The 14,285-nt window shown below is 51.3% G+C and overlaps 4 protein-coding genes across 4 annotated transcripts; 2 read left to right on the plus strand and 2 right to left on the minus strand.

The window, feature by feature from the left end:
* Nucleotides 1–88: 88 nt before the first annotated feature.
* On the minus strand, nt 89–714 carry PpBr36_01140 (uncharacterized protein; the record flags this gene model as incomplete). The annotated part of the gene is made up of 2 exons (XM_029888329.1): nt 89–330; nt 699–714. The coding sequence occupies 2 exons, from the start codon at nt 712–714 to the stop codon at nt 89–91; spliced, it is 258 nt and encodes an 85-aa protein (XP_029751077.1).
* Nucleotides 715–2,405: 1,691 nt separating this feature from the next.
* On the minus strand, nt 2,406–3,943 carry PpBr36_01142 (uncharacterized protein; the record flags this gene model as incomplete). The annotated part of the gene is made up of 4 exons (XM_029888330.1): nt 2,406–2,479; nt 2,544–2,940; nt 3,043–3,578; nt 3,889–3,943. 4 exons carry the CDS (start codon nt 3,941–3,943, stop codon nt 2,406–2,408), a joined length of 1,062 nt encoding a protein of 353 aa, XP_029751078.1.
* A 645-nt stretch (nt 3,944–4,588) lies between these two features.
* Nucleotides 4,589–7,207, plus strand: PpBr36_01143 (uncharacterized protein; the record flags this gene model as incomplete). Its single annotated transcript, XM_029888331.1, has 1 exon — nt 4,589–7,207. The coding sequence occupies one exon, from the start codon at nt 4,589–4,591 to the stop codon at nt 7,205–7,207; it is 2,619 nt and encodes an 872-aa protein (XP_029751079.1).
* Nucleotides 7,208–10,979: 3,772 nt separating this feature from the next.
* On the plus strand, nt 10,980–14,230 carry PpBr36_01144 (uncharacterized protein; the record flags this gene model as incomplete). The annotated part of the gene is made up of 3 exons (XM_029888332.1): nt 10,980–12,494; nt 12,581–14,020; nt 14,120–14,230. Coding segments are annotated over 3 exons (3,066 nt in total), but the record flags the coding sequence as incomplete, so codon positions are not given.
* Between the last annotated feature and the right edge of the window lie 55 nt (nt 14,231–14,285).

The following is a 14,285-nucleotide window of genomic DNA, read 5'->3' on the forward strand; positions in this document are numbered from 1 at the left end:
CCCCCCCCCCTACATCCAGCTACGAGGGAATAAAAGAAGAGTGCAGAAAAAAAAGTATAAATAAGTAAGAAAATAATTTCAAAGTTCGCTAACTGTGCCCATTTTGTTCCCTCTTCCTTTCAATAGGGTACCCCGCCACGAGCCGAGTGCTGGCACCCATGTCGGCCGTGGTGGCACCGGCAACGTCTTCAAACCCAAGCCCGAGGACGAGGAGATGGGCAACGTGCAGCACAATGCCGAAAAGCCGCAGGAGGGCGGCGACGAGGAACCTCAGCAAGCTCGGGACGACGCCGGCGCCGCTGAGGAGCAGAACAAGGCGGACCACCAGGGCTTGGCGGCCAAGGGGAAGCAGTGGTTGTTTGGCAAGAAGTAATTTGTCTTGGTGAGGCCCAAGGATTCGGGTCAATGAGGGGGGTTTTGATGAAGATCCGTTTTTTTTCTTCTCTTTTTCTCTCTGTTGTGGTGATGCCGAATCTCTGGCGTTGATTTTCTTGATTTTTCGTGCTTTCTTGTTTATACCTAGGTCTTCTTTTTATACCCCCGTCTCACGTCACAATCAATCTGTCTATTGCACTTGATAGATGAAAAGTCGCAATCTTTCCTACTACTTGGTTGGGGTGACACAAGGCCGCTTATATAATAGCTGATTATTAGTGATGATTGCATGTCATTTCGGTTGGTGTATCCAAGGTACATACCCACACACAGTAACATTTGCACAGCATGTTTACAGACTGAGGCAATCACCCAATTGTGAAGCGTAACGGAAGGGTTTTTTTTTTTTTTATACACACCTTTCGGGTCAGTATGTGAGTCAACTAGTATGTGAGTCAACTAGTATGTGAGTCAACAACCAGTTGAACCAACCACTCCTCATAAAACGTTTTCACATCAGGCGAGAAACAAACTTCGCACATTGCGGGTTGTCATATATAAATCTTTTTTTTTCCTTCTTGGCAACGACGTAATCTGCCCAATAACCCTATCGAAAAATGGAATTGCATGACAAGCAGCGCTTAGCCCGGGGCGCCGCCACCGTGGTAGACGTGACGGAAGCCGTCGCGTCAGGCGAGCACCTGGCTGTGCTGCAGAGCCACCTCCCATACTCCTTCCCTGTCCTGCGGCGACTTCAGTTCTCCCGAACGCCGGGCGGAAGCAGCCCCACCGCCAAGGTACTGCTGGCTACGTCAGGCGACAGTCCACACCTGGCCGTCGCCTACGTCGACGTCCACAAGGCCCCCGAGACGCAAATGTGGATATACTCGAGTCTGGAGGACAGCTGTGGCCTCGGCGGACACGATCCCCCTGAGATCTCATTGCCGAGCTCTGATGTGGACGTCTGCCTGGAGCAGGTTCTGTGGATTCTGAAGCGAGCCGGCGAGGTGGCGCGCGAAGCCGGGCCGGATTATGGAGCGGTCGGAATAGACGCCGTTGCTCGGACCGGCGGCATCATGGTGGGGACGCTCCACGAGGCCCTGCGGCTTCTCCTGTTGCGCAAAGGGGTTACCATGTCGTATAGCAACCCTCACCACAAGTGGCTGTTCAGGGTGGAAAACCTGCCGACAGGTCTTGCATCTCCCTTGGCTGAGGGTATGGTCTGGGACACGATACGTAGGGAAGATGTGCCACTGATAAAGCGGAGAACCAATATCCCAAAGACAGAGTACGCAGGCTCCAGAGGCTCACGAAAGATGGGTTTCACTGCCTTTGAGGTTTTTCTTTTCATTGAGTCTAACTTGCCTTGCAGATCCACCCTGCTCACATTACCCAGTTTGGGAATACGCTTGAAAGCCAGTGGCACTCTTGGTGCATGGAGTTTTCTAGGTACGTGTTCGGCACTACAAATGATAGCTTGTCGATATGTATGCCATCTAGCTAAGCTGTAAAAAAAAAAAAAAAAAAAAAAAAAAAAAAAAAAAAAAAAAAAAAAAAAAAAAAAAATTCACAGGGGTCGACGGAACACTGTCCACTCTACATTGTGAGGTAAGACCATCATTTCAAAACTACGTCAAATTCGCACTGCATTGAGCAATAAACTAAATCACCGCACACCAGGAGCCGTACCGTGGACGTGGAATGGCCAAGGCGATGGCCACAAAGCTCATTATAGCACATAATGGCGATTTTGGAAACGACGGCTGGTGTTCAGCCGATGTCCATGTTGAGAATCAACAAAGTGCAGGAGTGTGCAGGAGCATAGGTGGCCGGATGGGGTGGCGTGTCTCTTGGTAAGTCGCATCATGTCTATTTTTGTGGCTTCCAGGCCTCTTTATCTTTACCAAAATTTTTTTAACATCGCCTTTACAGGTCCGTGATTGATATAGACAGCCTCTAAGCCGTTGAAAGCAGACCGGTATATACTACGCATTGGAGGCTTATCCTAACCCCTGGGTAGAAATCCTAGTTTAGTCCTTCGTTTGCCTGTGGATCTCCTGCAGGTAAAATTTCAGGTCGTCCGGGTTGACGAGCGGTGTGATTCCTAGCGATGATTTAGTTAGTCTCTACTCTCTAGCAGGCATTTCTAAGGGAAAATAGACACCTACCATGACCCAGGTTTACTATCCAGCCCTTCTTCTTCTCCTTCCACGCAAATCCCTCTACCATATCCTTGACGACGGCTGTAATGGCATCCTTGGTGCCATAGAGCACTCCAGGGTCGGCGTTCCCCTGCAGGACGATTTCCCGCTCTCCTCGGACCTGGTTAGCCTTTGCAGGGCTGTAAAGCCAGTCGAGCCCGACGACGTTATAGCCCATGGCACAGCAATCCTCCAGGGCAAACCAAGCACCCTTGGGGAAAACAATCATCGGGACGGGATCCAGGCCCAGCTCCTTGAGCTTCTTTGGGAGATTTTCCGAAATGTAGCGCAGATAAGGAGCGGAAAACTGCTCAAATGATGCGGGCGAGAGCTCTCCTGCCCAAGAGTCAAAGACTTGGACAAGCTGTGAGTGGGGAGGAATTCGTTCTTAGCATTTCTTTTTGTTCTGTAATGAATCCCGTGGGCAGCGAACTAGCACCCAGGGGCTGTTTTGGGGAGTTCATACCTGTGCTCCGGCCTGAACCTGCAAGGCGAGATACTCGACGCAGAGCTCGGCAATCTTCTGCAGCATCTTCTTGCTCTCCTCGGGATGCCTAAAGATCCATTTCTTGCTCTGGATGAAGAGTTTGGTGCCGCCACCCTCGACCATGTAGCAGAACAGGGTCCAGGGAGCGCCGCAGAAGCCAATGAGCGGCACTCGGCCCTGAAGCTTCTTACGGGTCAAAGTGATGGCCTTGTAGACGTAGTCTAGCTCCTTGGAGACGTCCACATCCCGCGCGAGCACCTCGGCGTACTGCCCATCGTCGGGTGACTGGAGGGGGTTTGGGAAGTGCGGGCCCTTCTTGTCGACCATCTCGACCACCATGCCCATGGCCTGCGGGATGACAAGAATGTCGGAGAAGATGATGGAGGCGTCAAGCAGGCCATCGAAGCGGTCGATGGGCTGTAATGTCAGGGTGGAGGCCACCTCTGGGTCGCGACAGCACTCGAAAAAGTCTCTGTTGCCCTTGGCTTCATGGTACTCTGGCAAGTACCGGCCAGCTGGAAAAGAGTAGAGGGGAAAAGTCCATGTCAGAGATATTGTTGCTATGAAAACATAGTAATATTCCACGCAGAGGCAAGTAAGAGGATAAGTAATAAGAGACAACAAGAGACAATAATGTTAGGGACGGGAAGTTAATCAATCAGCGAAAAGTCTACAGAACGAGATGTTTACCTTGTCTCATGATCCATACTGGTGGTCTCTCGACTTTCTGGCCTGCAGTTTAAAAAAAAAAAACCCCAGTATTGTCAGAACGAGGGGTGCTCATGTCCAACGCAGATTTACTTCACCCTATTTCTTTATACTGACCCCAGGCAGCCCTGATAATCAGGTCGTTCTTGAGTGGTTCAAAAGTGTGGCCCATCTTTAGTTGTTCGTTGCACTTGTTGTTGTTGGGAATAAACTACCTCCTCAGGTAAGTAGGTATGCTTGAAATTTCCAAGTGCATGTGTTGACCACCACGTTGTAGCTCGTACTTTGTACAAATCTAATGGATTCTGCCCGCACCTGCCGGCAGTGGCGGATCAAGCAAAGCTTCTGTACGTGAGAGCTTGCAGACGGGGGATTGCCCCACCTGAGGTACATCCATCTGCTTGTTCCAAGAGCTGGAGCCACGCTTGGATGTGGCTGAAGCTGGTCCGATGCCGCCGTCCAATTATATTTTTCCAATTGAATTCAGCGTGGACCCACCCAACACTTCGAAAAAGCTGCTTCGATGTCTGCAAGAGTGAGCTCCATCCGTCGACAAGACCCGGAATAGACCGTCCAACAGTCTGTGAGTGCCATTACGGCATAATCACAATACGCAGAGTTACTGGATAACTCAGGATTGAACCTCCCGCATCGCCATGTCTTGTTGACAGACTTTTTGGCCCAATCTACACACATTCTCGACGACGCTGCCGACCTTATCCCATGTCATCCATACCGAACGCCTTGATACACCAACACTCTTTTTCTTCCGTCGCCAGGTCGCGTCTAATCGCGTACCGCCTCCCAAAGGCGACCGATGCAAGCACGGCGCCCTCCGAGATGCCGTCTTGCACGCAACTGCCAGGCCATATCGGCGGCTTCTGAGGGAATATGGATCACCGACCGTGTTCTTGCCAATGCCATGGAGCGCTATTTCTCCGTGTCTCAGGCAGTCATGTCGCGGCGGCAAGCAAGCTCTGTACCCGGTCCAATGGAGGCCCGTCGACGGCTGGGCAAGAGGCAGATGACCGAGGCTTTTCAGGTGCACCCATCGCCGCCCCCGTGGGCTTTTGAATTTCCGATGGACCTTTCGAAATGGCGTTGGGAGCCACCTGCCCTAGGCAACATCTTCCGAGATCCAACACGCAAGGCTCCATCCGAGAACCCGCCCCCATCGACAGAACACAAGAAACCTCCAGATAAACTGTTTCGTCTGCGTTCGGTGCCTGGCAGTCCCTCCCCAACTGTTGATTTTACAGCATACTTCGGCGCTCCTGCAACTGCGATGAAGCCCCCTAGACCATCAGCTACTTGGTCGCTCCCGAATACATACCAGCCCGCCCTGCCCGTCACAATGGATATACCGATGAGAAAGAATCCCGAGCCTATTAATGTATACGATATCAGTGGTTCTGATATACTGAATAAGGACAAAAGAAGAGAGCGCTCTCTTAACTGGCCAACGATTATCGTCGACCAAAGCAGCCGGACGTCCGTTTTTCTGGAGGATGTCTTGAGCCTCCAAACCGTCGTTTGCACCTTGTCGCATGAGTCGGTGCACGAGAAATTTCAGACCTGCACTGGTGCCTTTTCTGATTACCTCAGACTCGGTCTTCTCTCACCTGCCGAGGCCCAGGTCGCCATTGTTTACCTAGCGCAGGCGTTGCAAAGTTACGCCGACGTGTGCACGAAGCCGCAGAAAGCTCGCAGGCTAGCCATTCACGTTTACTCTGCTCTGATTCGAAGCGTTGTTGGCAACCAAGCCCTTCTACTGGAGTTGGAAGCAGGCAGCCTAGATGGCTTCTGGGGCCCTATTTTGGAAGGAATTGGCAGAATGGCAACCAAAGAGTTGGTAACACCATATGTCTTGTTGAGACAGGTCATGATGACATCCGGAATCAAGCAGACAGCACATGTCTCCGCAATCCTTAAGAAACTTGCAGCATCATGGGTTGAGGAGTCAGAGACCAGGAACGCCGTCACCATGAAGAGAAACGAGATCTCGAGCTATTGGAAACTGCGTCTATCATCGGTTGCTGTACGGAAAAACCCTGGCAGGCAAGATCCACTTGCTATGACGGCACTTGTCGAGACTTGCTGCCAAGAATTCGACTTTTATCTGGCCAGAATGTCCGCCTTAACGACAGACGGCTCGGTCGCATCATCACTTAAGCTTGTTGAAGATGCATCCAGATCTTTGCAGGCTTCCGAGCGCGCTCTGAACTACGCACGTGTTGGCCTGTTGTCATGTGTAGATCAGTTGCGCGCCTGGATGCTGGCCAACTCGATACGGGAGTTTGACAATGCAACCGTCGACAAGTTGGTACAAGCATCCGAGAAAGCTATTTGTGCCCGGGCAGAAACATGTCCACAAGGCACCCGTATTGCACTGCACGGGTGGCTTGCAGCACTCAGCCACATGCCTCAGATTCGACAAAAATATCTTCTCCAAGCCGCGGATCGTGTGGGGAAGCTTGGTTGTGGACTCCCAACTGCTGAGCTGTACATGTTGCTCCTGAATAAATGGTATAGCCAGCGCAAGCTGACGAATACTGCGGTGGCATTGATTGAGAAACGCATGCGCCAAAGCACGGGAGATAGCAGTGTTGGGCACCTACTGGAAGCTGTTGCTTACGTCGAGAAGGTTGCGCCGCACAGCCTTAGGGCTCCGCTCACAGTCTTTTACACTAGCATCTGGACGACAGCACGGGTCGCTGGAGATGAGAAGCACATCATTCCTGCCCTAGAGAGGCTGAGAAAGAAAGGGAGGGCTTTGAGGGACTCGTGCTTGAATACACTAGCCCATATAGTGTCGACTGGGCATCGCCCTGAGGCTACTCTTGGAGATGATATGCGCGGCCTGATTCTCGCGGCGGATGAGCTTCAAGCTTCAAAGGCACGACAAGCTCCAACTCCCTCAGAAAGAGATATTATAAGAAGAATGGCAGAATCCCATAGACCCGGAGATATCTTTGCAGGCTTGGGTGTGCCTCTGGGTGGGCGTCAGTCTGAGTGGGTGGAGCGAAGCATGCGCATGCGCCGTGACCACCGGTTCCAGATATCTAGCCGAAAGGCGGCACTCATCGCCGAGTGCAGCGTCGTCCTCAGCAATCCAAGCCATCCAAGGAGTACCGCGGCATTCCGCTACGTGAACCATTGTGTTCTCATCCTCCTGCGAGACGGGCGCCACAGGGAAGAGTTGGCATTGGCCATTCAGTCTCTGTTTAGAGTGGCGACCAGAAATCTACACCAGGGCCTCAAAGCGAACCCCGGGCGGCTCACCTGGGTCACATGGCTAGTGGCGCATCTAGAGGGCAGCGATTCCGGCGAGAAAGTCCGACAGGCACTGCTGAGGTGGATGAGCTACAACGACCACAACTGGAGGGAGTTTAACAAGACAGCCACAAGTAGCCACTGCGTCGTGGCGGATGGTTAACTTGATGACGTCCCACCAAATATCTTCTTTTTTTTATTTTTTATTCGTAACCAGGGGTAATGAAGTTTCTCACAACCGGGCCGATCCAAGAACGGGTGTCTGTACAAAGACATGTATGTTTATGTGAGAATAGACGATGCACAGAATGTTTGTGCAGAGGCATTCGAAAGGTCCAGGCTGTTCGTTTGTTATTGGATACCCTTTGATACCTTGGCTGTTCTGTCCATGTGACTAGAGTTAGATCGGTTGCCACCTACCTTAGACTAGAGACAACCAATAAAGAATCAGGCAAAATTGCCGTGCAGACAGAATTGGCGCATATAGTCCAGATAGCTCCTTGCTTCATTCGTTCCGCCCCCGCCATGACCTGACTTACCTGGCTCCAAGCTTGCGGGAGTGGCCGCAAGGTTTCGGTGCAGTGTCCTGATTGGACCATCGGAGGAACTTCCGGTAGAGTTGTTTAAAAGAACCGACATCTTCCTTATCTCCTTCCTCACCCATTTAATTCTACATTTGGTGCCGCCTCGAAAACCAAAAAAAGACTCAGCCCTCCCACGAAAACGAGAGGGCTCCCTCCCAGAGCCGGAACATGTTCGTATCGAGGGGGGTTGTTTGGATCCCGAAAAAAATGCAACCAGGCTGTCATGGTCCCGGAAAAGACTGATCACACCTCGCACCAATTACCCGATACGATGCACTTGCTGCTTTGCGTCACCCCAAAGGATGCCCGCATCTTATTTTCCTCCGTACGACTCGAGAAATAGGGGAGGAAAGGGGTTCCCACCCGGCTGAGGGAGATGGCGGTCTCTGGATGACTCGAGGGCAAGGCCATTGAAATGTTGAGTACAGGTAGGTCGGAGCCCGATTCGACTTTTCGTCACTTACAGATAGCGTTATCTATTCGTTTTTTTCTTCTTTTTTTTTCTTTTCTTTTTGCGAGGTTTCCTCCAGTATCTAGCCTGGGAGAACGCGATGTGGGCATAGCGCTAGCGGTTGGCACTGGATCAAGCGTTAGACTTTGTTTAAACTCCAGTTCTTGATACATGTGAATTCACTGCTGCGCACATGGGGACCTGCCGATGCCCCATGCTGGAAAGTGGCAGCGCGCCCATTCACTAGGGTTCTCTTCCTGGACGCCTCCGCCTCTTGTGTTGCACAAGAGACTCTCCCCACAGTCCGGTTCGTGGATGGTGTCTCTGGACGTATGAGAAAAAAAAAAAAAGGCACACCGAGCCATTCCCACTTGTTCCACGCTTCTATCCCTCCTCGTGGCTGCCTCGCCCTGCGTATGCATGAATTTGTCTTTTAACTGGACCCATGGTGGGAAGCAGAAAGAAAAGGGCCGGTGGGATTGTGTGTGTCATAGATACCATGACGACGAGCCCAAACAAGGAGTATAAGGTTATCGTAATCATGTAATGGTGTGTATCCTATCCTCCTTGTAATTGAGTACCACGGCATGTTCTGCTCCCCATCTCACTCCCTGGGAATCCTAGTAAGCTGGTGGCGTTTAGCTGATGATGCATGTGCAGACTCTGGTGGAACGTCCCAGCTGGAAGCGAGCGTGGCATATAGGCAAAGATCATCCAAAAAGCTCAGTGTGACAATTGGATTTGATGAAAAAAGTGCACCATTTTTGCATAAATGCAGCCAATGTGGCTTGATCAGTTTTTTTGTTGTTTCCTTTTAGTTCTTTCGCTGCCACCGGGGAAAGCATTCCGGCAACTCCGACGCATCGGGTAGAGCGTGTCGCCTTGCTTCCGTCTTTGGTAGCGCGCGATAGCCAAGGTTCCTTATTGTGTGATGACCACCCCAAGGTGTTTGAACCTTACCTTCTGTGGTCACCAAAGGGCCGAATCTTGTATGAGTGTTCGGTCTAGATGGAGTTTTGGGCTCCCCATGGGCCATCATTTTATGGATTGTGGGCAATGTGCCCCTACACCGTAGGGCACCCGACTGCCCGGTTTGGGTGTGCTGTTCATGGAAGGGCTTCGCCGTTCCTGTCTAAGGACGCGCCATTGCCCCAGCAAAGTTTCTGCGTGGGTGGCTTTCGCAAACCGTTCCTTCCGTTATTAGGTCACTAAAATACGGTGCCTACATGTTCTTGCATTGTCTCAACTTGGCTGCCTCTAGCATCAGGTACCTCAGGTAAACTTGGGAAGGTGTGGTACTTACCACCTTTTCTTAATAAATTCCACGGTACGTATATTTAGATTAGCTGGTACCTATCACCAAATATTCGCCTCCCCAAGACTCCTGTGGACTTTGCTCTACCTACCTATCTACCCGCCTGCCTACCTGGGTATTGACTTAGGTATCTGTCTACCTACAACCTTCTCCCCTTAAGGGAGTCTACCCCTTACCTTACCTCTCTACCAGCCCAGTGAAGTCGAAAGCTGGGTATATACCTACCTAGAGGTAGCTTGAACGTCAGCACCCGTTCGGGAATAAACCACGCGGCATACGCTCACCTAGATCCAGGTAAACTGGACTTGGCCACATTACCTAGAAGCCTAGTACCTTTACTACCTGCCATGGTTACATCAACTTACGCGCCCACTCACACCTCAACACGCATTGCCGACCTCCACTGCCACCTGCCACATTAGTACTGCTCATTCCAAGCCTCCACTTCATTGTCAATTGAACCGTTTTGCCTTAAACATGACCGTTGATTTGAATTCTCCACTATAGACTACTGTTCCTTGCTAAAAAAAAATATTAGTACAGGCTCATTCTTCTCGGTCTTATATGCCGCCTTCCAGCCGCCTCATTCATCGTCACCCCGCAATTCTATCAAGCGCGCTTTCCCGTTACGCCCGTACGAGAAGGTTCGAGAGGCTTTCATGTCTTAGTATCCGTACCTTGCCTGGTCCTCACACACACACACACACACACACACACACACACACATACACACACACCAAGACCTCCATCGCTCCGACTTGGTTCTTGTTTGCCCTGGATTCTCAAGCACTGTTTGGTTAATCTTTGGTTATCTTTTCCACCTCCATCGATATCTATCTCTATTACTATCCTCTCTGTCGACATCATTTCACTTACCCCTTTTTTTTGCCCTTGTTTGTTCATTTTCCTTGGGCTCTCTGCCCTTACCAAGACTGGTGTGCCATTGGGCCTTGATCAACAGCAGCTCTGTGCAAGGTACCTTAGCTACATTGGCTACCTGCCTTACCTACCTACCTAGGCACCGCGACGTTGAGGAGACCACCTCAGGAGCTGCTGCATCCTGAAATAGGCGCTAATTCTGCCTGGAGCTTTTTACCGATGGCCAGGCCCACCTAAAGACTAGGTGCTCTTGTCTTCGCCTCACATCAAAACATCGACAAACGGCAGCTGAAAGCCTCCCAGACTGCGATTTCACACTGAGCTACAGCTACAGACCTAACAAAATATCGGGGTATCAACTCCATTGCTGCCTACCTCCCGGACTCAAGTCAACCAACACAAAGTTGGCGCCTTCTAAATTTTTATACTCATCAGTATAAGGCCTACACGTGCCCACGGGCCGGAGCATATGGTACAACATCCAACACGCGGCTCAATTCATGCTGTCGTCAGGTCTATATTCGTATACCGACTTACTCTCTTGAGACTGAGGTCGCAGACAAAGGTCTTACCTGGGACGCCACCAATACGCAGCTGTGTAGGCGAAGCACACGCTGAGCTTTTCCACCTTATCTCCCATTCAATCCATCCGAAAATTTTCAAACAGAATAGGCCTGTCTAATACCAGTTCTGAGCGACTACAAGCAAAAAAGTTACGGGATTGATTTCGAGCCAAGATATGCAGAGCCATGGCCAAACCCCTGTTTATGGTGCTCACCCTGAACATCAACTGTCCGACGCACCCAGCATGGATCCAAGACTTGGCCACGAGCGCCACGTAGCTCACGATTACATGCGTGGACAGGACCCGATTTCTGTGGCTCCGGTTGGACATCATCCTTCATCCATGGACGCCAACAGCGGCTCTAGTCCTAGTATTGGAGCAACGTGTGAGCTCAGGGACACGCCAACAATAACATCCAGCCACGGATATCTTATGGGGCATGGACAACTCTTTGCCAGTCCCAATCTTGGCTCCGTGGAAGCAATGGCCAGCCAGCACCAGTTCCATCAGTCGACACAGCAGCACTTAGAAAACCATACGTCGCATCAACATCAACATCATCAATATCTCCATGATAATGAAGCCACAGCACACCATGCCCCGATGATGCCGATGACACCATCATCTGGCACAGCACCAGGAAACCCCAAGCCAATAAGGAGACGTATGCGCATGATAACATCGTGCCTCGAGTGTCGCCGGAGGAAGCTCAAGTGTAACAAATCTAACCCCTGCACCAATTGCACCAAGTTTAATCGAGAATGTTTATACCTTTCAGCTAAGCTGGATGAGGCGAGTCAACACCGCCTCACGGAGATCAAGGAAAAGGCCGGTCTATTGGAGCGCCAGCTTGAGCGATCGGTGGCTAGATCAGCCTCACGCAGCTACAGCCAGCAGAGAATCGTAGCGGATGATGTTGAGGACGAATACGCCGACGAGCGAGAGCTCGAAGCAACCCCGATGGTTGCGCTAGACCTCACTTACGATGATCCAGACGTTGAACATACCACCGACGATATCATTGATTTGGGAATACAAGTTGGAAAGATGCGTATTACTGAGCGAATCGGAGGACTCAATAGACCAAGGATATCCGAAGAGATTGAAGCAGGATTATCTGCACCACTGCCGCAGCCTCCAGGATACGATCAAATGTCTGGACAGACATCCAGGGCCGCCAGCATGTCTGCGGTCAACGGTTCCGAAATATTCATTCCTGACTTCTTGCGGCCCGGCACCTCTTACATTCCGCCGACAAGTGGCTACTTTTTTGGACAGGTCGTACACTCGCCGGGCCTGGATCAGCTACTTCCTAGCTCCAGGGGAATGGGAGATATGTTGTTGCAGCGTTACTACGATGCGGTCCATCCCATCGCCCGCTGTGTCCACTGGCCAAGCTTCGAGCTGACATACCAGTCATTTTGGGAAGATTGCAACGCCGGTTATGAGCCTCGGCCATCAGTGCAAGCTGTGGTGTTTGCTGCATGGTTTAGCGCAGCCGTTTCTCTGGAAAATGACGGTGATCTACGCATCTTCGGCGAGTCCAAAACTGCACTGATGCAGAAAATGAAGATCGGGACAGAAGCGGCTTTGAGCAAAGCCAACTTCCTGAGAACAACGCGAGTGGAAACATTGCAGGCTTTCATCATGTACATGGTGAGTCGCATTCCGCATGCTCCTGATCGTATATAACACGATCGGAGAAAACGAAGCAGCTAACCAGGTCACCTTGTGCAACACAGATACCACTATGTCGTGCTGAAATCTCGAGGGCCCACTCAGTCTTGGTTGGAGCAGCAGTGAGGATGGCAGAATGCATGGGCCTACACCGTGATGGGGAAGCGTACGGATTGACGCCGCTCGAGACACATGTGCGAAGACTACTCTGGCAACAGCTCTGTTTCCTCGACGTTCGGACCTGCGAGGCTCAAGGACCCAAGCCAGCCATTAGAAGGGAAGACTACGACACGAGTCTACCTTTGAATTGCGAGGAAGAGGATCTCACAAACGCGATCGAGCCGCCCAGTCCTGCTGATAGGTGGACATCGGCCTTGCTGCCCCTGATGCGTTTCGAGATAAACGAGATGATGCGCAACATATGGATGGACCGACGCAGGCTCGAGACCCACAAGACCACCGTCACCAATGTTTTACAAAAGATTGGCAACTTCCGAAAGCGCCTGTTGGAAAAGTACGAAAGGTTTCTCGACGACCGTGTGCCAATACAACGATATGCAAAACTCGTGATGCACCTGCTCACGCACCGGCTCTATGCCATGATACTCCACCCGTACTACGCCAACACTTCGAACCCGATGCCTCCGCGGCTTAACAGTGTACTCATTTGGGGTGGTGTAGGGATCATCGAGATTTCGATACAGCTAGAGACTAACCCGGACTTTGCCCTCTGGTCCTGGTATTTGGGAGCATACCAACAATACCAGATTGCGCTCCTCCTGGCAACCGAGATTTATTACCGGCCCGCCAACAAGGAAGCTGACCGCATCTGGGCTTGTCTTGATCATGTCTTTGGTATGGAGAGAAACATGAGCCGAGATGAAAAGGGCTCCATGATATTGCATGAGATTGCGGAAAAAACCTCGGTCTACATGGGCATGCGCAAGATGCGTGCGCCTAGGAGTACTACCGAGGCAGTGCCAGACAAACAACCCATCAAGACTGAGGGTAGCGTATCTCCGTCAGCAGCTGTGCTTGCCGCTGCTGAGCCATACAACCCTCAAACAGTCCAGAATCAGAGCCATCAAACCCACCACCAGGAGAACGAACAGATACCAACCAGCCAGTCAAGCATGCAGTATTCGCCGCCATTATTCGCCCAAAACCCGTCACAGCAGAGGCACCACCATCAGCACTCCCCTGGCAGCTTCAAGGTAGAACCCGGAATTTCATCAGCCATAATGCCAACTGCACCAATCACAGGGACAGGAGGAACAAGAGGAGCGCCTATGCAGACAGGTTTACCTATGCATATGCCTCATGGTCCGCCACAACACGTAGTCTTTGCTGGCGTTTCCAACGGAGAGGTGCTCTGGAGCCTCCCGCCCCAGAATCCAGGCAGCCCGGAAGCCAGTAGCGACGGTGGCAGCGTTGTTGGGCATCCCCAGAGAAGTAGCCAAATTTCTGCACCGCCTGGCGGAGGAGCCATGGGTGGCATTGATTGGGTAAGCTCCATGGCCCGACTTATGTGTTCAATCAACTACGTCTAAGACTCCGATATTGCTGGTGTGGACATAGATATACTGACACTGGTAACCCTCAAGGCCGCATGTACAGATGCCATCAACGCAATCTTTCCTAGCGACCCTCAGACAGGCGAATTTTCCATGAACGTTTTTGTGGATCCTAATGTTGGGATGAAATGGAGCAACTGAGTACTGCCTATTACGAGTATCTCCCTTACTCCAGCCCGTTCGAGACGAAGTGGCT

This window comes from Pyricularia pennisetigena, chromosome 2 (assembly GCF_004337985.1).
Source record: "Pyricularia pennisetigena strain Br36 chromosome 2, whole genome shotgun sequence".
NCBI lineage: Eukaryota > Fungi > Ascomycota > Sordariomycetes > Magnaporthales > Pyriculariaceae > Pyricularia > Pyricularia pennisetigena.